This window comes from Silurus meridionalis, chromosome 7, assembly GCF_014805685.1.
Source record: "Silurus meridionalis isolate SWU-2019-XX chromosome 7, ASM1480568v1, whole genome shotgun sequence".
NCBI classification, from domain to species: domain Eukaryota; kingdom Metazoa; phylum Chordata; class Actinopteri; order Siluriformes; family Siluridae; genus Silurus; species Silurus meridionalis.
The window spans coordinates 10993711-11017183 of NC_060890.1; the positions used below are offsets into that span (position 1 = coordinate 10993711).

Sequence of the window (23473 nt, forward strand, 5' to 3'; positions counted from 1 at the left end):
TGGTTTACACCAGGTTGTGTTTTGTAATTATCACGTGGCCGGAATATTTCAACAGCGCATGCGTTATTATTTCACTGTAGCGTTAACGTTGTGCATCTGCCTAGATTTGAGTGTTATTCATTTATACAGTGTGTTTGTTTTAAAGACGAAATGTCGTTCTGTTCTTTTTCCGGGAAGGAAGTGTACAAAGATCATTTTAAGCGAGGTAATCGTTCTATTTCTGTTTCAGAAAACCACTTTTCAGATGTTAGTTTCAGTCTTATGTGTTAAAAATAAATCAGACAACAGCTCGATATTTTATGCAGCTTACTAGAAATGTTCTAATTTATTTTATTACATATTTACATTTTTTAAAAACTAGATTTATTTGATTTTATATTTGGTTGTCTGCAGGAATATATGTCTGCTCCCAATGTGCAAACCCACTGTTTTCAAGTCGATCAAAATATGTCCACTCCTCGCCTTGGCCAGCTTTCACAGAAACTATCCAGGAGGACAGTGTAACTAAAGTGATGGAGACACTCACAGCTTATAAGGTCAATAATGTTAAAACAGCAAACTTTATAGAATTGACAGACAGGGTGAGTTTGATCCTTAGTTACTAGTCTAAGGTCTCTGTTTGGGTTCTTGTGCAGGTTCTGTGTGGGAAGTGTGGAAGTGGACTAGGCCATGAGTTTCTGAATGATGGTCCAGAAGAAGGCATGTCAAGATTTTGAATTTTTAGCCACTCAATGAAGTTTGTTCCAAAAGGTAAATAGATATATAGAGAGGTCTTTAAATAAGCATGTGACAGATCTATGAATTACTTGTGATCTAAATTCTTTTAAACATTAATTTGTGTATTTTGCAGACAAGGTTGGCCATCAATAAAGCGAGGATGGCAGTCTATGAACATGCTCTCTAGCTGCTGTTGCACACACACATTAAGGGGATGCTCAATTTATGAAGTGAACTGGGAAAAATCCACCTGGATCCCCTGTTCACAGATGTATGTGGTCATCCTGCTCTGTACCACACTGTAAAACAGTAATAATGTTTCAGATATGCAGAACTGTGTAGAAACAAAAATCAGATGCTTTCTCGTGGGCCATAGGAATTAATATCCTTTACTAATCCATATAACATGGCTTAGTATGACTTCTTTGGTCCAGTGGGTCTGAATCTGGGATTTGTCATGCTTAGATGTCATTTATTTTTTTTATTTTTTTATTTTTTAACATCGTTCAGCTACTATTAATGCTAGTTATTATATTACCTTTGCATATATTGAACTGGTCATTTGAAATGAATGTGGAAAATCTAAAGCACATGAATGTATCAAGTGAATTTTATTAAAACTAGGAAAAATATTTTATGTAGCCAACTAATATTTAATTATTAATAACTAATTAATTGAGGGTCAGTGGATTTTCTTTTACACTAAAAGTGGATGACAGAATGATTAAAAACACTTTCTGTAGAGCTGTCATTTTTAAAGTGTGGTCTGAGAAACCCCATGGGTCTATCAAACACAACAGGGTTTTTTTTTGTGTTTCTTTTGTAACGGTTATCAGTTTATTATATACATTTTTGTCATTTATGGTTATTCTTAGTTAGCTCTTAGTTTCAATTTGTTCTTTTATGGCTTTAACCCAAACCACAATCATTCAGATACATATAGATCATAAAACCAAACAAAAAAAATATACTTAATGTTTTCAGTTAATGGAAAGTTCAGGAGTTTAAATTCCCCTCTATAGCTTTAATGCATAGCCAGATACACTATATGGACACAAGTATTAGAGCTTATAATTCTGGTTCAGGATTCTTAGAATTCTGGTGTTTTAATCAGAGCCATTGCCAAAGGTGTATACATGCAAGCATCTAGCCTTATAGACTGCTTTTACAAAATTTGTGGGGGGAAAAAAGATTATTCTGAAGAGCTCAGTGATTTTAGACTTGTTACTGTGATAGCATGCCATCTAAAGTTTTTTATCTCAAGTGAGATTTTATCCTTGCAACATATTTCATTGTCAACTGTAATTGTGAAAGAGGAAGCATTTGAAAACAGCAGCAACAAAACCCTGAAGCAGAAGACTATGTAGTCACAGATTATTTGTCACAGTGAATTCCATAGACGATTCCTCATCATAAACCTAGCTTCACATTCATAGATGTATAAAAAGATTCTCATATTTTCCTGGTTTTATTGATTGTCTGTGTTACTTTGGATTTCATATTTATAATGTGTAGGTTGCAAATCGGGGACCAACTCCATGTATTTAGAATGAATATGATTGCAATCCCTGTTGATGTAATAGTCAGGTGTCCAAATAATAATGCTCATATAGTATATATTCCTACATGTTTAAATGAACATTAGCACAGTTGTGTTCTGCTCATGGTACACCTGCAGATAGAGCTGGTATAAACACTGAGTTTTTTCACCTCATCTCATTATTTTGGCCATAATGATTTTGTGGAAAACCCTTCCAGAAAATTAAGGTCAATTTCCATCAAAGCTGGAACTGAGCAGGATGTTCAGAAAGCACATATGAATTTAATGGTCATGTGTCTACAAATATGCTGCTGTAGTGAATAGGGTTCGTGTAGCGTGTAGTGAACTTCTCATGAACTTCTGCAGGGTCTGGTGCATGAAGTTCGCCAGTACAGCAATTACATCAATAAAATTTTTTTTAAATGTTAAGATATGGGGTTTTTTTTATTGCACAATTTTTTAAATAATGATGTGTAATGTTATAATGTTATATAAACCTCCCAGACTGCACACTTGTTCAGCAAACCAGGAGTTTTCCATTAACATTGCATCTTGAAGCGCAATAAGCGGTGCGCGCTCAGCCTTTCTCCACACGTACACTTCTACACAGATTAGCCACTAGCTAACAGGGACAGGTTTGTGTTGACGGTTTGTGGTAAGAACAACGTGATTATTGATGTAGCTTGCATGTAAAAAATTATATACGTATTTTAATTCGCTGGTAACTTAAATAGGGAGGTCAAAGGTTTCAGCATTACTTTCAGAATAGCTGTTATTTAGCTTCAGGTCGAAAGATGGAAAATGGTTCCACATACAGCAGTGTTTCAATATCTGACTTGAACCCGAGTATCACACGTCCGGTGAGAATTATTATTATTATTAATATTATTATTATTATTATTATTATTATTAAGACTGAAATTAAATTGGTCTATAAGAATTGGTGTCAGGAGTTGTGTTGTTAAACGTGTTACCACAGGTTTTATAAAACAATGACTTTTTTATGTTTAATTTTGTAAGCCTTAACTAATAAATAACAAAATATATGTTTATACGTTTCACTTTTAGAATTTGGTCGGGATTATTATTGGAAAGACTGATGCAAGAGGATTCCCTGACAGGAAAAGTTGGCAATCATATAAATACTTATTCATTCATTCATTCATTCATTCATTCATTCATTCAAGTCTTCGACTGCTCACATTTTTTTTTATTTCTTAATCTATTCTGATTGCAATATTACTACTGCCATACTACTACCACGAATAATAATAATAATAATAATAATAATAATAATAATGTAGTTCAATTTTATTCTAGATGTTGGTTCCGAGCGATTTACCTTCAACTTTACAATTAAAGACTCACCAATCCATTACATTAATGTTTCTTCATGGGGCACTGAACAATATATTCAAGGGCTTTGCAGCCATTTTAAAATAGGAGACTGTGGTAAGAATAAAACTATTACACTTTCCAGTCTGCTCTGTTCCTGCATATATTAACCAGTGTGTGATTTAGAAGTAACTGTTCCATTTTATTATTTGTTTTTAGTTTTCATTGAAAATCCTCTTGTTGTTACTAAAGATCCAGAGAAAGAGGATCGATTCTGTCCTTTAACCCCAAGGTAGAAATACGTTTTTTTAAAAGGCTTTTCAGTGAAATCTTGCTGAACTTATTGATTTATTTTTGATGATTAAAAGTTCCTTTGTCCTCAGTTTTTACAGATTGTTGGTGACAGAAACCCACTCAGCCATACGAATGTGTTCAGATTTAGACACAGAGAGCAGACTGCTTCCTCTGTTCCACATACCAGTGAAGGACTCAGGGGATTTCTACACACTGGGAGACATTACTGCAAATGGACAAAGCTTAGATGGGAACTTTATTAATATTCTAGCTGCTGTGCGATCGGTGAGAATACTATGAGATGTCCTTGAAACATTTAAAACATTAAAACATTTCATTGCATGACACATGTAACATATGCCCCAAAGATTGGCGAACCAAAGTACTTTACTACATCAGATGGGCGAAAAGGGCAGAAGCTAGAGATTAAACTGTTTGATGAAACTTTGACATCATTCCCTTTCATATGGTATGTTTGTTTGTACATAAATAATGAACCTGACTGTATTTCCAAATGTACATCATTATAAAACATGCTGTCATTCATAGTTGGGATCGAGAAACAATTCAGTTTGTGCAGACCTTGCCACCACGAGAGACAGGTATAGTAATAAACAAAATGCACACAATGTTATTATTTTAATTTATATATATATATATATATATATATATATATATATATATATATATTATATTATATTATATTATATTATATTATATTATATTATATTATATTGGAGATGGATGATCCACTGTGGCGAAACCTAATTGGAGCAGCCAAAGAAGAACAACACACACACACGCACACACACACACACACACATATATATATATATATATATATATATATATATATATATATATATATATATATATATATATATATATATATATATTAGGATATTTTGTATGTATTTTCTATAGTGCTCTTCATAGTGGATGCTCGGATCAACTTTGATACTTTTCGTAACTCAATGGTGGCAACAGCTACCTCAAAAACGATCATTACTATGAACCCTGGTAAGTTGTAGTGTCTATTGATACCTGTTAAATTGTTATTATCAAAATATAATTATTAATAAGTGTGCATTTTAAGGTTTCCTTTGTCTTTATATAGATACATTAGAAGCCAACCAGCTCTTCAGTTATGCCAAGGAGTTATCAGAAAGTGAACAGCTAAATGAGCCAGAAATAGAAGTGAATGTTAATGTTCCCTGTAAGCATAAAACATGCATTTGTTTTAACTGTATAGGACCATCTCAGGTAGATAGTGAATATTTATTTTACAATTATTTCACAGTGGACTCCATTTGTGATGTACAGACAGTAAGTCAGGTTAAAGCCAGAGCCCTGAACAACTCTGATGCCTTTTATGTTGTGATATATGGGTTCATCACCACTTTAGGATTAGATTCCTGCATTACTAGAGTCATTCGCAGCAGGTGGTAAGTAGGGGATGTTTGGGCGGTAATGTACCCAGTTTAATGACGTGAGTTTTCTTCAGATGGTTGAACCAGTTCTTATTTTCATAGTGACAGATGCAAATTTCGTGTCCATGAGGACACTGAGGTCTGCACTAACGCAGCCTGTCCAAAACAAGGAGAAGCAGGTGAAGTCACTGCAGCCTTTGATCTGCTAGTGGATATCAGTGATCACACAGGAACTCTGCAGAGCTGTAATCTGTCAGGCACTGTTGCTGAGCAAACACTAGGATGTACTGTGAGTACAAAGTTTTTTTTTAAATACAAATTAATCACTTAATCTTCATAAAAAAGTTCAATGTAATAGAGAGGATATGTTATGGTACAATTAGCATGCATGGGTTCTACATATAAACTACAATTCACCCATTTGCAGCTTCTGTATTTTACCTTCTGTAAACTTTTAAAAAATTATTTTAAGAAAGAATTGTGCATATTTTGCTTCTCTTTCAGTCCAAGGAATTTGTGTGTCTATCAGAGTCTAACCGGACGGCCATGAAGTGGAAGTTTCTGCTGGAAAGATGCAAAGTTTATGTAAAGGTTTGAATTTTTTTTCCTTTGTGTTAAAATCTTTTTATCCACATTATATTTTATCCCATCAACACACCATGACTTACTGTTCATTATATACTGTTGCCTGAGGAGAAACCTACCTATAATTAAGTGAGTTTGTTGAAAGTTTTACATTGTCACATACTTATGCACTGTGTTTCATCTGAAAAATCACTGGTGTTTTACATTTTACTGTCCAGTTTTAATGTTTTAAGGGTTTTCCTCAAATTTCAGTGTCACTGTTGACTCTCTCTCTCTCTCTCTCTCTCTCTCTCTCTCTCTCTCTCTCTCATCAGGTGTTACCATCAACAAAAAGCAAAATTGGCATGAGGACAAGCATCTTGTCTTGCACCCTTGCTGATCCAGTGGAAGTGAAACAAAGCATGTCTGCCTTCACCAGCTTTTATATACCAGATATAAGATTAAATAGTGGTAGTGTTTGATCAATAAATCTTTTTTGATCTAAAGAAAATATACTTGACCTACACAACTGTTTGCTTCTGTTCCGTTTTGTTTATATTTGATTTGTGTATCTAATGTTCTCCTTGGATAAATGTAATCATTTGCTTTAGAAAGTTTCTCTGTTGTCCTTTTCGCCTAGTCGGAACTATTAAATGTGTTCCGTGTTTCAGGCGGAATGTGTTCGGTCGGATATGCATCGGCTTGGTTATTGCCATTATTCTAAATAAAGAATATTTCATTGACGGTTCCCTTTAATTTTCTTGCATTATTTTTTTATACAGCTGGTATACAGTGTGCATCTGCTAAGAGGTAAAAAAATTGTTTATTGGTTGGTGTTTTCCTGTATAGAGGACGATCATCGTTCTACTAGTTTGTTATCGGTAGTTCTTTAGTGTTTTAACAGCTGATAAGAATTTTTTCCCTTAACAAATTAAACTACAACAGATAGAACGCAATATTTTTTTTTTTGCATTGTTTATGTTTCAGCTTTCTGTAGTTAAGCACCGGTGTGTCAGTACTACAGCCAACCATGAATGTAAACCAAGGTACAGTCGGGAGTGACCCAGTGATCCTGGCCACCGCTGGGTATGATCACACAGTGCGGTTCTGGCAGGCACACAGTGGGATCTGCACCAGAACAGTACAGCACCAGGATTCTGTATCCTTCCAGCTGAAAAATGCATATGCATGCTGTTTTACATGACCAAAGAACCAATACAAATGATTCATAATAGTTGTTGAGTTGCCTAAACAGGAACAGCCTAAAGATCCATAAAGTTACTATATGATGATGTTTTTGGATTGTAATTTTATAATTAACAGATTATAAAATAGACAGTCTACTACAAAAGCTTAGGGCTGTAATTTTCATATTGTTTATACCACATCAGGGAGGTTTTCCTTAGCACACTTGGCTCTGGCTCACTCATTAGGGATACATGTATAAGTTTAAACTTTTAGGCACTAAAATAAATTAATATTTTATAACTTATTTATCTCTGTTAGGATGCTCTGGGACACTGTCCATTGTTAAAAGGGCTAAACAAGTAAGAGAGAGAGAGAGAGAGAGAGATTTGCTTAAACCATGATGATTGATAGCTAGATGAATATACTTCATTGATCCCCAAGGTTAAATTTGGTATTATATTATCCCAATGATTGCTTAACTACAACATCAGCAGGTGAATTCACTAGAAGTAACCCCTGATAGGAGCATGATTGCAGCTGCAGGTGAGTTACAATCCACAGAGTAGCAATGAAGAGCTTTGTACAATGGGGGTTTTAATTGTCACCCTCTGTTTACAGGTTATCAGCACATACGCATGTATGACCTCAACTCAAACAATCCAAATCCTGTAATCAATTATGATGGCGTTAGCAAAAATATCACATCGGTTGGCTTCCATGAGGATGGCAGATGGATGTACACTGGAGGGGAGGACTGCATGGCCCGCATCTGGGATCTGAGGTGATAAACAGTAACTAGTGGTTTAGATGAGAAATCTGTTTGAAATGTTTTTTTTTATTGCATTGACTTGTTTTTATTTAGGTCAAGAAATTTACAGTGTCAAAGGATCTTCCAGGTCAATGCACCCATTAATTGTGTGTGTCTTCATCCCAACCAAGTAAGATTTATGTAAATAAATTAGAAAACTGTGATACGAGTTATTGATTCATTTGCTTTAGAGTTTATTTGATGTTTGTGTATGTGTGTGTGTTTAGGCTGAATTGTTTGTTGGAGATCAAAGCGGTGTGATCCATGTTTGGGATCTGAAAACAGACCATAATGAGCAGCTCATCCCAGAGCCAGAGGTGTCGGTGAACTCTGTGCACATTGACCCTGATGCTAGCTACATGGCTGCTGTCAATAGTTCTGTCAGTACCAATATCACACTTTCTCTCTCTTGTTATAGTTTCATTTTAACATACACAGTGGTTCTGCACGAAAAGCTTCCATTTCTTTTTTATTTATTTTATTTTATATTTGCTGTTGTTGCTCGATAGGGCAACTGTTATGTATGGAATTTGGCTGGAGGAATCGGCGATGAGGTGACACAGCTTATACCCAAAACCAAAATCCCTGCTCACAAGCGGTACTCTTTGCGCTGTAAATTCAGTCCTGACTCCACGTAAGTGCATTCTGAATTATTTCAAGAAATGGTTGTAGTGTCAGAAGAGTTTATTTTTTTTCTGCCACTCATCTCTTATTTCTTTGTCTTTATTATTATCTTACCTAGATTGCTGGCCACCTGCTCTGCAGACCAGACGTGTAAGATCTGGAGGACTTCAAACTTCTCACTGATGACAGAGCTGAGCATCAAGAGCAACAATCCTGGAGAGACGTCTCGCGGCTGGATGTGGGACTGTGCCTTCTCTGGAGACTCGCAATACATTGTCACAGGTAAGCATGTAGGAGGAGACAGATGTGGACACCTTCCTCTTAAATTGTTTGTTCCTGGGTTCTTCATTTTTCTTTTTTTCCATAACTAAGTACACTTACACTATAAGTGTAGTTAGGTACTTGTTCTGCCATTGGAGAATAATATATATTTAAATTATGATGATGCTACAGAGAATCTGTCTTTGTTAAAGAATGTGTCATTGGCCAATCATGAGCATCTCTTTGCTAATGCATAGAATAAACCAGTTATCATTCGCCTTTAAGCATGTTTAGTTGCTCCACTGCTCAACTTTATTGCAGTTACTTTTCTAATGTATTTAGACAATCCATAAAAATGCAGTCATAATCTGTAGAATGTTGAGCACATAAATTATTACATGCAATACTTGTAATACAAGTAACTTTGTAAAATTGTGTGTTGTTAGCCTGACACACAATTTTTTGATTACAAGAAAATATATTTTTGCTTGTCGTAGCTGAAACTTAAGCCATGCTGCTCATTGTGTCCTTTTTTTTCTATATTGATTTTCAGCCTCTTCAGATAATTTGGCACGTCTGTGGTGTGTGGAGACTGGGGAAATTAAGCGTGAGTACAGTGGGCATCAGAAGGCTGTGGTGTGTCTGGCCTTTAATGACAGTGTGCTTGGTTAAATCGAAAGCAGTGCCCCATCATCTCCTATTCTGATTAAACAGGCAGCAGTACTGTTTATTGTCACAAAGGTTTGCAGTTTGGAGTATATCTTGGAGATATATGAAGCATCATAAAAGTTTGATCATTTTGATTGTTATTGAAATCGTAATAAATTATTCTTTGTGTATAACTCTATATTTTATGGTAAAAGAGAAAAGTAAACAGTCGACATCAACAATATTAAAGGGAACTTTAAAAATACATCAAAAACTGCAGTTTGGGGTGTGTGTTTTAGATTCAGCAGGTATCCTGCTAGTGTATTAATTACCACATTTGAAATACAATAAAAAAAGAACACATAGGGAAATACTAAATTGAGTACCACCTCTAAATGAATCTGGTTAAGAAATTGAATTATAATTGTAATCATAATAATGTTAAACATTTGATTCGGGTCTGTGATTGGACTTTTTGTCTAAATGGTGAATGCTATTTAAATAGGCAAGTGTACAAAGAACATCTCGCTCACTTTCAGAACTTCTGATATTTATACCTTTGCTGCTCAACAAATATGTTTCTTAGATATTTTCTCCCATAAGTGGATGAGTTATTAAACATCATCCCACAAGGTTTGAAACTGCTCCCATGAACAGAAGGTGTTTCATTATTACTAGGTGACCATGTCACATGGGGTTTGGATTTTCTTTTCCTTACACACTTTTTTTTTCCATCTGTATATAACCAATGTTTGTAAATACAATCTGTCAGTAAAATACTAATACTGGGTCATTGCCATCTCTGCCAGTAAAGTTATATTAAACACTGATTAGCAGTATCAAACTTCCCCCTTTATTTAACTATCAAGGTCAGTTTACATGATTAAAATGTGTTCTTGTAGTCCTACAATGTGTATATGTATACACTCAGGAAAAAATGACTCACTCAGAATCATGATACTTTATTGGATCTCAACAGGGTTTTTAGTTAGCAGTGAATTGAAAACTTTAATAAAAAAAAAAATAATAAAAAAAAATGGGTGAATAGGTCTGGAGTCATTGTGGGTAACATGACTCGATGAATGTAGTGTCTCAGTGATAGTAAGATGAGTTTTTACTCATTACCAGCAGGGATGTGTGTTTCTGCACACACACACACTGAATAGACGCTCATTCTGGCAGGTAGTAGAAACACACAGAGACACAAATGTTGTTGGGGAAGCAGATGTCAATGCAGAAGTAAATTAGTCGTTCTTTGGGACCTGTAAGGAGATCAGTGTGCCTGTAATCAGTAAAGGACTCGTACTTAAATCACAAAACGACTTCACTTTGCAGTTGTGCCTCAGTTAGTCACTAAAACTTTGGAAAAGGTCACAACTGAAGTGCTGGATTATGTTTCTCAGCACTTTACCATGCTTCACGCTATGTACCCTTGCGCTCGGCTTGTTCGCCAACATGAGCTTTCTAAATGTTCCATTGTTTGTCTTTAGAAAAACAAAGTATTAAAAATAGAAAGCATTAGCATTTATTTTATTTTATTTTTTAAGCTGTGTTTGTAGAGAAACTCTTACCATTAGCTCTCCTGGTCCAGTACACTGGTCTCTGCTGACAGAAGGCTTGCAGCGGTTGATGTAGGGCTGAAACGTCCACATGACGGCCTGACAACACACCTAAAAACTCAGTTTCTCTCTGAGTCTTATTTCCCACCAGCCAGATCTGATTCACCTGAATTAATAACCACATCCATCAAAATTTACATTTGTATTATTGGTATATGTTGAATGGCAGCTGTATTAGGTCCAATACATACATTTATCATTCTCATGTTAAAAATTGTATAAATGCAACGATACGTGTATTTATACATCTATATGTTTAATATGAACAATGCCATAATTACTACTCCGGTAAAATGAGATAGAAATGTGACCTGATGTGTCTGAACATGATACAAAAGCAGTTAATATCCATAATTAAATATAGCAATTTCTTCCAAAATGTCTATTCATTAGGATAAGTGTCCATTACTGGTGAGCAGATCGAATTAGCCCGAGTTGTCTAATGGCCTCAATTAGGTGCAATGATGGAGAAAAAAATAATCTAATCTTACTCCAGGACTTTCTACCTGGACAAGGATACACATCAAGTCAAGTGGAACAATTCGTCTATTCTGTGCAGATCATAACCCACCACAGGAACAGCTTGTTAAGTGCTGAGAGAAGTGTGGCCAGCACAAGTCTTCTGCCTGTTAACGGAAGAGTGCTCTTTCCTCTCAGTAGCGACTTATAAGAGAGGAAAAAACACAACAGAGCGGCCATTGTGCACTTAGTGGTCCAATTCTGTAATGGGATCCGTATGAGGCAGATCAAATGTGCTAAGGAATTCAGAGCCAGCTAAGCCTGATTTCTACTGAACCTGTGCGGTCTGTTGCTCCTTTTCTGGAGCTGAACGAAGAAACCAGCCAAAAGTACCCTTTTATCAGCTCAGAGCAGTGAGGGTGGTGCTGCATTTAGGTGTCAGTCAATCTGCTATCCAAAGTAGCATACTGCTATTTACACATAAGTTAACAGTGCTGGGCCTATGGGGGGGCCTGATGTATCTCAGAGATACAAGGTGTGATTTATGATTTGGGTTTTTTTTTTAGCAACTATAAGATTTGAGATGTTGAAGCATTTTTACCTGTTGTTTGGACTCATCCATGAGAGCACGCATGTTTTCATAATCAGACATCTCCATTTGACGAAGGAAGCAGCTGTCCTGGTTGTCAGGCTTGTAGCATATTAACCCCTAAACAGGAGAAATTTACTTTAAAGGATTCCTATTATATTCACATGTTCTGTTGAAACCAATAAGAAAATAAAGATCTTACATGTTTAATGTCAAAGAGCACTGTAGATGTGTGATTTGTGTGCGAGATGACTGAGTATGTCACAATGTTGTTGTGTTTGTCCACTAATGCAGACTGATTGATCAGAGCAGCAGGATTGTCAGGAGCTATGATACGGACAACCTGAAACGAAGACTGTTTGGGAAAGCTTTCTTTATCTTTTAGATTTTGGAAATTGAAAAAGCTAATTTCATGATTTGTAAGGGCAACAAATGCCTTTAACTAGACATTATCACTTACCTGCACGTCTGGATGGAGTGTGAACTTCCCAGTGACAACGAGGGCAACAAGGGCAATGATAACAATGAGCAGTGTGATACTGAGGCTGCCCCATAGCACACGCTGTGGAAACCTGGAGGAGCCTATGGAGCCACAATGCTGAGACCAAGAGAAATACATAAATATCACCCTATAACTTCTGCAGTCCTCTTCAGGGTTGAGGATTTTCATTCTGGATTCAGGTGGACATTTTACACTAAATTACCCCTTCATTCTAAATTGTCAGATTAATCTAAATTTGTTCTAAAAAATTATATATTTTTTTTATATTTAAAAGAAAATGCACTTATATATTCTTTGCTGATTATACTTATTAGTGTTAATCATTTTGGATGTAAATGAAAGAGAGGGTCATAAAAACTCACCATGCACTGTGGATCCTCCAAACTGGTTTCTGAGAATTTGCACCACTTCATCATTCTGCATCTACTTGCTTGTCTATCAAGCTACACTCATGACTGAGACTGCAAGAGAGTTTGCTGTATACCTGCTCAGGTCCTCACTGCTGCTCTTTAACCCCCCCAACACACACTCCACTCAAAACATAGTCCAGCCCACTGGCTGCCACCCCACACTGGACAATAGACAAAGGGGAGAGGTGGGGATTTTTTTTTTTTTCTGTGGACAGGGCTAGTCATCGCAAAGAGGCAATTATTTTAGAAATGCATTGCTTTTGCCCTGAATCAGCTTCTGTAGCTGCTGACTTGCCAAGGTGACTTTACCTCAACAACTGATCATGAAAATATCCCATAAGTACACACAGTAGCTTGCACACAATACACCAGTCATTTCTTTCAGTCTGAGATGATGCTCATTTATTTGATCTTGTATGATGAGCACTTTGTTCAAGGCAAAAAAAAAAAAAAAAAAAGGAAACCATTACATTTGATCATAAACATAAATGGGGTTACAATAGCTGTTGTGCTTCAAACTCTACAACTTTGTAACTTTATAATAAAGGAAAAACAAGCACTTTAATAAAAACAATTCTTGTTTAGTTATGTGTTAGTGATCTGAACAAATAGTCACATTAATTGCGTTATCCAACCAATAAGCCTGTCTATCATCTGTTGCAGGTCATTACTCTGTACCTGAGGTTTGACGTTCAGAAGAATTTACAAAAGCATCACATGCTGACTCAGGCATTTACCTAAGTGTGTAGATATCTTTAAAAATAGATAAAGGAAAACTACTGTACTGGGAAAAAAGTAGAGTGATATACATGGGCATTAGTGATGGATAACAGAAGTAGACCCTGTTGATGCAGCAGATAAATAATAGAAAGTATGTTTTTGTGGCTTTATATAATAGGCAGTGCATATCATAAACCGACTCTTAGGTGTGTTAAGGTTGGGGAAACCTAAAACTGCTGCATAAGAAACCACAGATATAAATATCACTTGGAAATATCTAGCTATTTTATAAACCTCTTTTTCAGTGGATCTCGATCTTGCCCTCAGAACCTTTAAGCCAGTCCAAGTTTTCTTCATCTTAAGTTCCAAAGACAGCTAAACTAGAAATTGTACAGATCAACAAAATTTAATGTTGGGATCTAAGGTCCTGAAAATAATAATAATAATAATATTCACTCTTTCAACATAGACTAAATTAACTTGTTCAAGTTAGCTCTGTTATGTGAGCAGTAATAAAAACTTCCCTTTGTTCTGAACCTACAGAATACATATTACATCCTGGTCAGTATTCACTGCTATGCTTGGAGGGCTGGTAAAATCTCTGCAATGCTATCAACATAATAATCAGGCACCATTCCCTGGCGCTTGGGGCATCCGCTTCTTTGGTGTTCCTCGGCATCTGCTACCGTTGAGACACCAGTCAGGGCCAGCAGAGTCTTCAGACCACAGGTGGTACCTAACATGATGTCTGTGTCTAGTCTGTCCCCAACCATAAGACATTTACTTGGGTCAAGCTTAAACTTGCTAGCCATACATTTGAACATGAAGCTGCTGGGTTTTCCGACCACTTGGGCATGACGCTGTGCTGCTGTTTCCACTGCCTTCAAAAGGCAACCAGTGCCTAATATATATATAAAAATAAAAAAAGATAAACACCAGATTAGTCAAAACATCACTGTACTGGTTTTATTATTTGACCTTAGGGGAGTTACAGCTTACCTGGGACTGCTTTCCCCCCCTCCAGAGGCAGTCTGGAGTCTGTGTTGGTCCCCACAAACTGACACTCGGAATTGCTCAGATACTGTAACGCTCTGTTCAGCTTCATGTAACTGAAATGTTCGTCAAAACCCACCAGCACGGCTTTGACCTCGGGGTCCAGAGGAACACCGGCCCAATCTTTCTGCCCTCCAGAGACTGGATCTGGTCCAACACCGACCTGCTCGATCCCCATTGCCTCAAGCTCTTGCTTCATCGCATTGCTCCCAATCAAGTACACTTTTCCCTGGAGGTTGCACACGGTTTTGAGGTAGACAGCTGAACAGTACGCTGTCCCGAACACCTCGTCCTCACTGGCCTCGAAGCCCAGCTTGTCCAACTTTTCCATGTACATTTTGCGCGTCTTTGTGCTGTTATTAGTGACGAAGAACACACGCTTGCCGGCTTTTTTCAGCAAGTTGACCACCTCGGGGGCACCAGGAATGGGTTGATCTCCTCGCCAGATCACCCCGTCGCAGTCAAACAGCACACTGTCCACAGAGTCCAGGACCTGTTTAGTCAACGGCCCACTGAGCCGAGTACATTTTGACACTGCCATTGAAACTTAGTTGCGGTCACTGTTAGCTCACAGGCTCTTCACGTCCTACTGAAAGCTGCTTCTCTCGGTTAGTAATCGTTCAAACTTTAACGGTCGTCAAGAAGGAGCTAATACTGATACCGGTGTGTTGAAAATGCTGTTACAACACGAGATATCTGGTGTTAAGTAATGCACTCGCTTGTCTAATACATCCCGACGTGACCTGGCACATGCAGCACTTCCGCACCGGCTTAAAGGGACAGTCACCAAAAACTGTGTGCGCCTGACTGAAGAACTAAACAGGTGTAGAACAGTAACAAAAGCTGGTGTACACCATGTTACTGTGATCAAAACGTTGACCTGTAAATTAAAACACTGATCTGGTGTGTACTGGGTTCATCAGCCTGGATACTGTTTTTATTATTATTTTCCAGTCCTTAATTATATTTTAGATGAATACCAATCACTTTATGTTTGACCAACCCTGCTGAAAAATCTAGCTCGGTTCTGATAACCACCAGAACACAGACCAATATGAATAGACCATATTTTCCTTAGTTACATTTATGGCATTTGGCAGATGCTCTTTTCCAGAGCGACTTACATTTTTCCTCATTCGTACAACTGAGCAGCTATGGGGTTAAGGGCCTTTCTCAGGGGCCCAGAAGTGGCAGTTTGGTGTGGCTGATATTTGAACTCATAATCTTGGGATCCAAAGTCCAATGACCTTAACCACTAAACTACTGTACCTATTTTTACCTTCTTGAGTAAATTATTTAGTTTGATTCTAACTGCAATACTGCCATTTCATTTTTGTAAAATATAAAATAAAATACATTTGTTTGCATTAGCTTTGATTAGCTCAGCCTGAATTTTGCCATCAAGAAGCTGATGGATTGTTCAGCAGGGAATGTGGAAGAAACACAAATGATGTACAGTCACTTGTGTAACAATCATCAGATATAAAATAAAAAAAAAAAAGAAAACATTTATTTAAACAAACCCCTTACCAAAACAAAGTAATTTCAGATAAAGGTAACGACATATAAAAAAGTAAATACATGTCTGGGATCCAAAATGTGCTTTTCTGTTTTATACTGGAGATACAGAATTATAAATGATAAGTAAAAGAAAAATCATTAAGCAAACTGCATCTAATTTCTCACAAACTGCCCCAGGGAGTAAATTTAGTCACATGTTTGTAAACCTTTTTCATAGAATCTGAATTTAAACAATAACATCAAAAACTATATACAAAACTATATAATAAAGAATGTTTTTTATGTTTTGTTAGTTCTGTAACATCCTTTTGCACATTTTATAAATAAGTGTCAAAGTCTGTAATCATAAAAAAAGTGTGCTGTAAGTGTCCCTTATTTCTTAACAACTTGCATCAAAACAGCTTTGTATCACAAATCACTGTAACTGGATTTAGTAGAAAAATGCTATACATTTCTTTTTGTTGTCCTTTAACCAAAAACTAATTGTCTTTCTTCTGAGTAGGGCATAGAGGCCAAACTATTTCTCCAAGGTTTTTGAGGATTCCTCTGTGATAAAAGCCCCGGAATGGGTTGTAGGAAGTACGGCATCGATGTTCAGAGACAGGATTGCAGTGCTGGCAGCCATGGCCTTTCTGCTTGAACCATTCATTAGATGTCTGATTCACCAGAGCCAGATAACAATGAAACATGGTATATCCCGCCACAAGAAAAAATACAAATACCACAAAGCCAAGCATGAAGACTATCCTGGGAAAGGTCATGAAGAGGTGCTGTAGAGAAAGGTTTGAATCATTAGGCCTTAGAAATGTCAGATTTTTCCAGGTTTAGAAATACAGCTTGGATTGTAAAACTTTTCCCACAGCAATGAATAAAGAGTTTTCACTATAAGCATGTGTATGGGGAAAGTGTTCTCTCTATAACTAAAAAACAAAGCTCCTTATAGTGATCATGAAGCTTTTAGGAAACATGCAGCAGAATTTGGTTACAGTTGCTGAGAAGAATAGAACTAGTGGCCTGGATTAACAACACTATGGCTGTGTTGTAGGACTGTGAAGAAATCTTTTTTTCTGTCATCTATCTTTCTTTCTATGATTCCTGTTATATTATGTATGCATTTATGGACCCATTGTTTAGTGACCTACCTGAATGACAAACAGTAGTCCTACAGGCTGTTGCTGACCGTCTGAATCAACATACTGTGCATGCATGATTCCAGATCGCACGACGGAATGAAACAACATGTCTACTGTGAGAAGTGCAATATCGCCTGCCATGGCACAAACACTCAGCAAGTAGAGCAGGAAAAATCTAGTGTTTTGAGCACCGATGCAATTATTCACCCACACACAGTGGTGGTCAAATCTCAGGACACATCGATCACATACACCTAAACATGACAAAGAAATCATTTTGGTTTATGACATATATAATTATAACAACTGCTTTTCCAGTAAACAAGCTGATCTTTGGCGATTTGCAGGAGGCTGCATAATGAGATTTAACCTTCTGCATTTTTCTAAATATCTATTCATTTCATTATTTAAAAAAAATTAATTTATACTCACTACAGTGTTTCGATCTGGCAGGTTTCACCAACTGACATGTTTGGCAAATAAGTCCCTCTTGAAACAGCTTCTGATCATACTCGTACACCTTTAATTGAAGTGTGTGGTTTTCTTTTGTCAGTGTACCTAAAAAGAAAGCAGATTTAACTGCATTGTCTGAGGTTCCACATTAGTAAGCAATCATATGACTTGTGCATGTTCCTTACCGGGATCTTTACTACAGCATAGGTAAAAGACATACGACTTAATTGCCAGGAAGAAATAGGGAAGGCACACGTTAAACAAAGTGGTGTCCATTTCCAAACAGAACCCAAAGATCTCATAGGAGAATTCTCCATATATAGCAGCCTCGAGAATGAGGTGTAAGTACACGAAGGTGCGATTTCTATTGCAGAAGAGGAAAGACCATTCGTGTAAGACCATCACAATTTAATAACAACAGACCAACATGAGAATTGTGTTAAGAAATATAAAAATGTAAAAAAAAAAAAAAATCGAGAATTGCTGAAATGTGAACAGCAAATCTTAAGTATGTTCAACTGATACTGATTAAGGGTGTATGGTAAATTTATATTCTCACCTCTGATGAAAGATTTTGTGCATACTCCAGTAGCAAATATTTTGAATACATTGTGGAATCCAAGGAGAAACAACCTGGAAAAAAAACAGATGCTTGAGATGTGTCAAGATTTTTTTTTTTGTTGGTTTAGTGTAGAGCTGGATTAAAGGGTAGAGTGAGGAAAATATTCTTTCATTGCAAATTTGAATCATTTTTAAAAACATATACAATGGCTTGACATTAAACTTATTATACATAAGAAGAAAATGTCTAAATCAAATAATACATGAAATCATGTGACTCAGAATCTAAAATGGTTAGAATCTGTGCAACAGATTCTTTTATTTATTTATTATTTTAAATCAGTAATGTTACCATTATGACACCATTATGGTATATCAACTCAGTCCATATCAGCTCACGCTTTATCAACTACTTGAACAGGATGCCTGGGGCAGATGTTAAGGCAGGCGATAAATATTTTAAAATATCTTTAAACACACATTTTCCAGTCAAAGATATTTGTAAATCAAACCCTGAATCTGTGCAATAATTTTTTCCAAGGAGAGAGATTTGTGCTGATACAGCAGGAACATTGAAGACAGGTAAACACTTTTGTTTGTCACTTTAGATAGATAGATAGATAGATAGATAGATAGATAGATAGATAGATAGATAGATAGATAGATAGATAATGATATAGATATATATTATGTTTATACTTTTTAGTTATACTATACTTAATACTTATTCTATTTATTTTTATCCTTATATTCTATTTTTCATGACTTTTTGGTCTAGTTCTGTCCTGAGCTTGGGTTTCTGTCTGTGTGGAGTTTCGCATGTTCTCTCTGTGTCGGCTTTGTTCAGAATGGTTATCCTCCAGTTTCTAACCTTCCAACAACTGCTCCTAGGTGTAAATGTGTGTACATAAATGTGAATGTCCTACGAAAGTCTGGCCTCACCCTGTTTCTGTGATACACACTCGATACACTAGGATCCTGGCAGACCTGATAATGAAGTTACTGAAGATGAATGAATCAGTTAAATTAGTATTTGAAAATGGAGTAATGTTAAAATTCAATGTTACTCCATTGAAAAGTAACTCATTAAAAGCTCTTATTTTATCATGAAGCTTTAACTTTTAGAGTAGAATTTTGTGTTATAGGTAATTTTGCCTGTGTTTTTCAGCAAAAATGTATTTTATATGAAACAATTACGATGTGAGAGAAATGTAAACTTTCTCTTTAATTCAATGCATTTAAAAAATTCATTAATTGTTTAGAAAATAAGGGTTTTTTTCCATAGTCACTCCATTTGTATGGGCTGAAAAGTAACCAGACACTTCACTAATAAGCGGTTTGATAGACAGGTGTGGCCTCCTTATGACATGAAGGATATAAAAGATTTGAAGTTTGCAAGTGTTTAATTAGTATATGGGATCTCCAAAAGCGGTTTTATTAGGCTGAAAAAAACAAAAGAAAAACAATCCAAGACAGCATAAATTGGCCAAATAAACAATCCGGTACACTGACGGATTTCCACACGCCCTGCATCACTAATGCTCTTGTGACTGAATGAACACAAATCTGAAAAAGGCCTGCTGAGATATCTAGTGAGAAGTCTTTATAGAAGAGTCACTCAGTTATTCTGATAGTAAAAAGGGGACTAAACGTGGGATGAAGATCTTCAATAGGCACGAATGGACATGATGCATAATGTATTTTCTTTTTGAGTTTGAGGAACCTCAGGTTGCCATGTAGTTTCAATGCTGTCTATTGTCTGGTTGTATTTCTTTGCTTCGTTATTTATAAGCTTTTGTTACTGAAGTTCCTTTTGAATATGAGTTTTGAACTCGTTAAGTTTTGAAATATGAGAAGAACAGATCCCCCTGTGTCTCTTGTGGAGTGTATACCTCAAAGAGAAGGCTGTATGCTCGGCTGAAAGGAGAGCGGTGTTGGCCTGAGTATCTACACACCAGGGCGATGCAGGAGAGAACCACCGCCACATAGATCCCGAAAAGAGTCAGGAAGTCCATTTACCTGCCCGCAGAACTGCACAAACAAATCAACACAAAGAGTTATTTTTACTGAGTGAGTATTTGTAGCTGGTACACTGCTTTATACTGATTTATCTACCTAACTTCATCCACATAAACACAGTTTCACTCTAATGGCACTTCACGTCAGCCAAGCAGCTTTCTACCTGAACACTGTCAAACTAATTCAACAATTCATTTCCATAGGGGGGAAAAACACCACTAACAATTTGGTAGGTTATTTCCTTCTCTCTCTCTCTCTCTCTCTCTCTCTCCTTTCGTCTCCGCCACAATCAGGTAACCGGCAGCGTGAAGCAGTCTGAACAACAGAAATTATTTCAGACAGCGTCAAAGTAAAAGTCCCTGAAAAATAAGAGTCCTGAGAATTTGTATGTACAGGTAGTCGTCGACTTACGACCTACGACCAACTTACGACCATTCGTTGTTCATACTTACGACCACAATAGCTAGCCGCGGCGTGCGACAGTGCGTACCAGCTTCCGGCATAATTTTACAGTACTGTACATATAGCCTACTCTACTTACGATCAAATCGTGTTACGACTGTCGTATGCCGCGGTACGACAGTGCGTACCAGCTTCCGGCATCATTTCACAGTACTGTACATATAACCTACTCTACTTACGACCAATTCGTGTTACGGACGATTTGTCGGTCCCAATCGTGGTCGTAAGTCGACGACTACCTGTATAGGAGCAGAGAAGCCCAAACTAATACCTGCTGGAATAATTTGGCCCCTTGGTGACCTTTGATTTAGCCCCCCCATGCCATATATGAGAAGAAGAAAAAAGGGTTAAAAAATGCAATTTGGAAAAACCTTTGAAAAAAATAAGGACCAGCTTTATTTTATTAAAAATGTTACTTTTTACAAATCCCAGCTTGTCAGGAAGCTGGGATCAGAGCCCAGGGTCAGCCATGGTACGGCACCCCTGGAGCAGAGAGGGCCTTGCTCAAGGGCCCAACAGTGGCATCCTCAAACCCTCAACCTTATGATCAGTAACCCAGAGCCTTAACCACTGAATCACCACTTCTCCTGATATTAGAGGTCACTGAATAGCTGCATCAGGCATTGAACTCCATTATACAATAAATTGGATTGTTCCTGATTTTACAACAATTTCACTGAGCGAGAACCGTGTTAGTTGTAAACTAAATTAGTTTAAAATATTTTTTTATGTTTTTACTCTCAAATATTACATAATTAATAAAAGGAACCATGGCAACTTTAATTTGAACATAATGTTAGGTATAATGCAGCATTCGTTCATAGGAAAAAGTTTAGGCATCTCTGTAATAAAACCTGTGATTCTTTTCTATAAGCCTCTTTGGATAATCAGCCTCCTGCTCAATACTGCAAATATACTTTTTAATAAAATGTAATCTTAATTAATGTTCATTATTAATATAATCATAAATATAATATAATTAATAATTATATAATATAAAATATTTTTGATATTACAAAATTAAACCTATTGCTGTAAACTTTAAACACAATTATTTTACATTTATATAAATAAAAATGACAGTAACTATAGCAGTATTTGTAACAATTTTCCCAAAATCATCATCAATATAATCAGTATCATGCATATGAATAAATAAATCAATAAATGCACAAAGGAACTCTGGAATATAATTTGAGAACTGATATATTAAAATATTTTGCATAAATACAAATACACATACACATAAAATGCTTACAAACATATTTCATCACTTAAAGTAAACAATATCATCTAATGTATATATTCTACATATTTCTGATATGCAGATTTTACGGTTGTCTAATATCAATGCAATGACCTGGGTTGTCCTTATTTTTACTGCATCATCGTTTGTCCTTATTTTTAGTGCATCAGTTCAAGATGGACCTCTTCGAAGCTCAGGTTGCTGTGCTTCAAACCTGCCTGGAGCTGCAACCACTTCTCAAGTTACAGCGCAACACCGGTGATGCCACCAGGACCTCGTAGCTCAGAAAAAAAACTTCAAGGACTTAATGTCCAGCAACGAATACAGCAATTGTATAAAGGTATGTGAGCATCTCTACCTGTGTGTTTTAGGTTGCCAACTATTTTTCACAAACAGAATGAGAACAATTTCTTGACGTAGGTTAACACTGCATTTGTGATTCTTTCAGAACTGTAAATAAATTAAGTAATTCAATTTGTTTAACTTTTTGTGTCCATCATCTTAAACATTTTTGTGAGTTAAGCAGATTCTTATAGACAATACTTTTCATTTATGGTATTCTGTGAGTGGAAAAAAGGGGGTATTCTATTTCAGAGTTATTTGTGCTAAATTGCATTGAGTTGTTAAAAGCACAAAATCCAGTCCTGGATGATCATAGTCCAAAATATGTTGCTATTTTCCACAAATAAAACATCTACCTGACCTGGTATTAACTTGTGAGTTTATTGAAGTGTTTTTAAAAATAACCAACATGCACTGCACCCTGTCCCTTGAGAATTTAAGCTAATGACCATTTAAAAAGCAAACCAAAGTGCTTTAATTGAGTGCACAGTCAAGGAATTGTTTGCACGTTCTTTGAAATCCCAAACCGTTTCTTTGCCTAATGCTCCAGAACCTTTGAGCTGGTAAGATGAGACATTGATTGAGGATTGAAGAGTGTCTGTTTGGCACTGCCACTAAATAATTTAGTTTTACCACTCACTTGCCTTTGTACCTGGATCTTTGTATTACTGCATTATTAGTTAAAAAAATGTGACATAAGAAACATTAACACTAATTTTAGGAAGTTTAGGGAGTTACTGAGTATTATTTTGCTGTGCATTATTGCGTTTTTGTCTGGGGAGTTCGTATAGTAAATAGTCACTGAATCCTTTTTGCAATTGTGCTCACAAGTCCTTACTCAGGATATACTGTCCGAGTGTGTCTCTGTCATGTGGTTGGGGGATTTTAACATGTATCATTTAATCTGTCTAATCCAGAGCAAGGGATTTAATTGCACTTGTGTGACTGTGATCCTCTCACAGACGTTCTAATTAG

General features: G+C 36.4%; 6 protein-coding genes across 14 annotated transcripts; 3 read left to right on the plus strand and 3 right to left on the minus strand.

Moving 5' to 3' along the window:
- Window positions 1–32: 32 nt before the first annotated feature.
- On the plus strand, window positions 33–1349 carry msrb1b (methionine sulfoxide reductase B1b). The gene is made up of 4 exons (XM_046853481.1): window positions 33–205; window positions 394–536; window positions 636–750; window positions 851–1349. Exons 1-4 carry the CDS (start codon window positions 151–153, stop codon window positions 868–870), a joined length of 333 nt encoding a protein of 110 aa, XP_046709437.1. The 5' UTR covers window positions 33–150; the 3' UTR covers window positions 871–1349.
- Window positions 1350–1731: 382 nt separating this feature from the next.
- meiob (meiosis specific with OB-fold) lies at window positions 1732–6624 on the plus strand. 6 transcript variants are annotated; one of them, XM_046853468.1, is made up of 13 exons: window positions 1732–3117; window positions 3326–3383; window positions 3578–3709; window positions 3812–3884; window positions 3961–4171; window positions 4255–4355; window positions 4436–4488; window positions 4811–4906; window positions 4983–5102; window positions 5187–5331; window positions 5419–5605; window positions 5821–5907; window positions 6216–6624. In XM_046853468.1, the coding sequence occupies exons 1-13, from the start codon at window positions 3052–3054 to the stop codon at window positions 6360–6362; spliced, it is 1476 nt and encodes a 491-aa protein (XP_046709424.1). In that variant the 5' UTR covers window positions 1732–3051; the 3' UTR covers window positions 6363–6624. The 6 variants fall into 6 exon arrangements, with proteins under 6 accessions (XP_046709424.1, XP_046709426.1, XP_046709427.1 ...); XM_046853470.1 differs by having other exon boundaries at window positions 5004–5102; XM_046853471.1 differs by having other exon boundaries at window positions 3976–4171; window positions 5004–5102.
- mlst8 (MTOR associated protein, LST8 homolog (S. cerevisiae)) lies at window positions 6410–9603 on the plus strand. The gene is made up of 9 exons (XM_046853475.1): window positions 6410–6690; window positions 6868–7039; window positions 7560–7611; window positions 7687–7849; window positions 7931–8006; window positions 8104–8256; window positions 8386–8510; window positions 8619–8782; window positions 9315–9603. Exons 2-9 carry the CDS (start codon window positions 6911–6913, stop codon window positions 9431–9433), a joined length of 981 nt encoding a protein of 326 aa, XP_046709431.1. The 5' UTR covers window positions 6410–6690; window positions 6868–6910; the 3' UTR covers window positions 9434–9603.
- Window positions 9604–10325: 722 nt separating this feature from the next.
- On the minus strand, window positions 10326–13954 carry bricd5 (BRICHOS domain containing 5). 2 transcript variants are annotated; one of them, XM_046853480.1, is made up of 6 exons: window positions 12941–13954; window positions 12537–12674; window positions 12279–12431; window positions 12089–12196; window positions 10981–11134; window positions 10326–10671 (listed from the first exon to the last, which is right to left on the minus strand). In XM_046853480.1, exons 1-6 carry the CDS (start codon window positions 12992–12994, stop codon window positions 10580–10582), a joined length of 699 nt encoding a protein of 232 aa, XP_046709436.1. In that variant the 5' UTR covers window positions 12995–13954; the 3' UTR covers window positions 10326–10579. The 2 variants fall into 2 exon arrangements, with proteins under 2 accessions (XP_046709436.1, XP_046709435.1); XM_046853479.1 differs by having other exon boundaries at window positions 12537–13954.
- A 141-nt stretch (window positions 13955–14095) lies between these two features.
- LOC124388627 (phosphoglycolate phosphatase) lies at window positions 14096–15514 on the minus strand. The gene is made up of 2 exons (XM_046853476.1): window positions 14708–15514; window positions 14096–14609 (listed from the first exon to the last, which is right to left on the minus strand). Exons 1-2 carry the CDS (start codon window positions 15300–15302, stop codon window positions 14284–14286), a joined length of 921 nt encoding a protein of 306 aa, XP_046709432.1. The 5' UTR covers window positions 15303–15514; the 3' UTR covers window positions 14096–14283.
- Window positions 15515–15662: 148 nt separating this feature from the next.
- On the minus strand, window positions 15663–20763 carry zdhhc4 (zinc finger DHHC-type palmitoyltransferase 4). 3 transcript variants are annotated; one of them, XM_046853472.1, is made up of 7 exons: window positions 20672–20763; window positions 20322–20460; window positions 18428–18501; window positions 18054–18232; window positions 17848–17973; window positions 17425–17669; window positions 15663–17052 (listed from the first exon to the last, which is right to left on the minus strand). In XM_046853472.1, exons 2-7 carry the CDS (start codon window positions 20442–20444, stop codon window positions 16762–16764), a joined length of 1038 nt encoding a protein of 345 aa, XP_046709428.1. In that variant the 5' UTR covers window positions 20445–20460; window positions 20672–20763; the 3' UTR covers window positions 15663–16761. The 3 variants fall into 3 exon arrangements, with proteins under 3 accessions (XP_046709428.1, XP_046709429.1, XP_046709430.1); XM_046853473.1 differs by having other exon boundaries at window positions 20545–20686; XM_046853474.1 differs by lacking the exon at window positions 20672–20763 and adding an exon at window positions 20549–20666.
- Between the last annotated feature and the right edge of the window lie 2710 nt (window positions 20764–23473).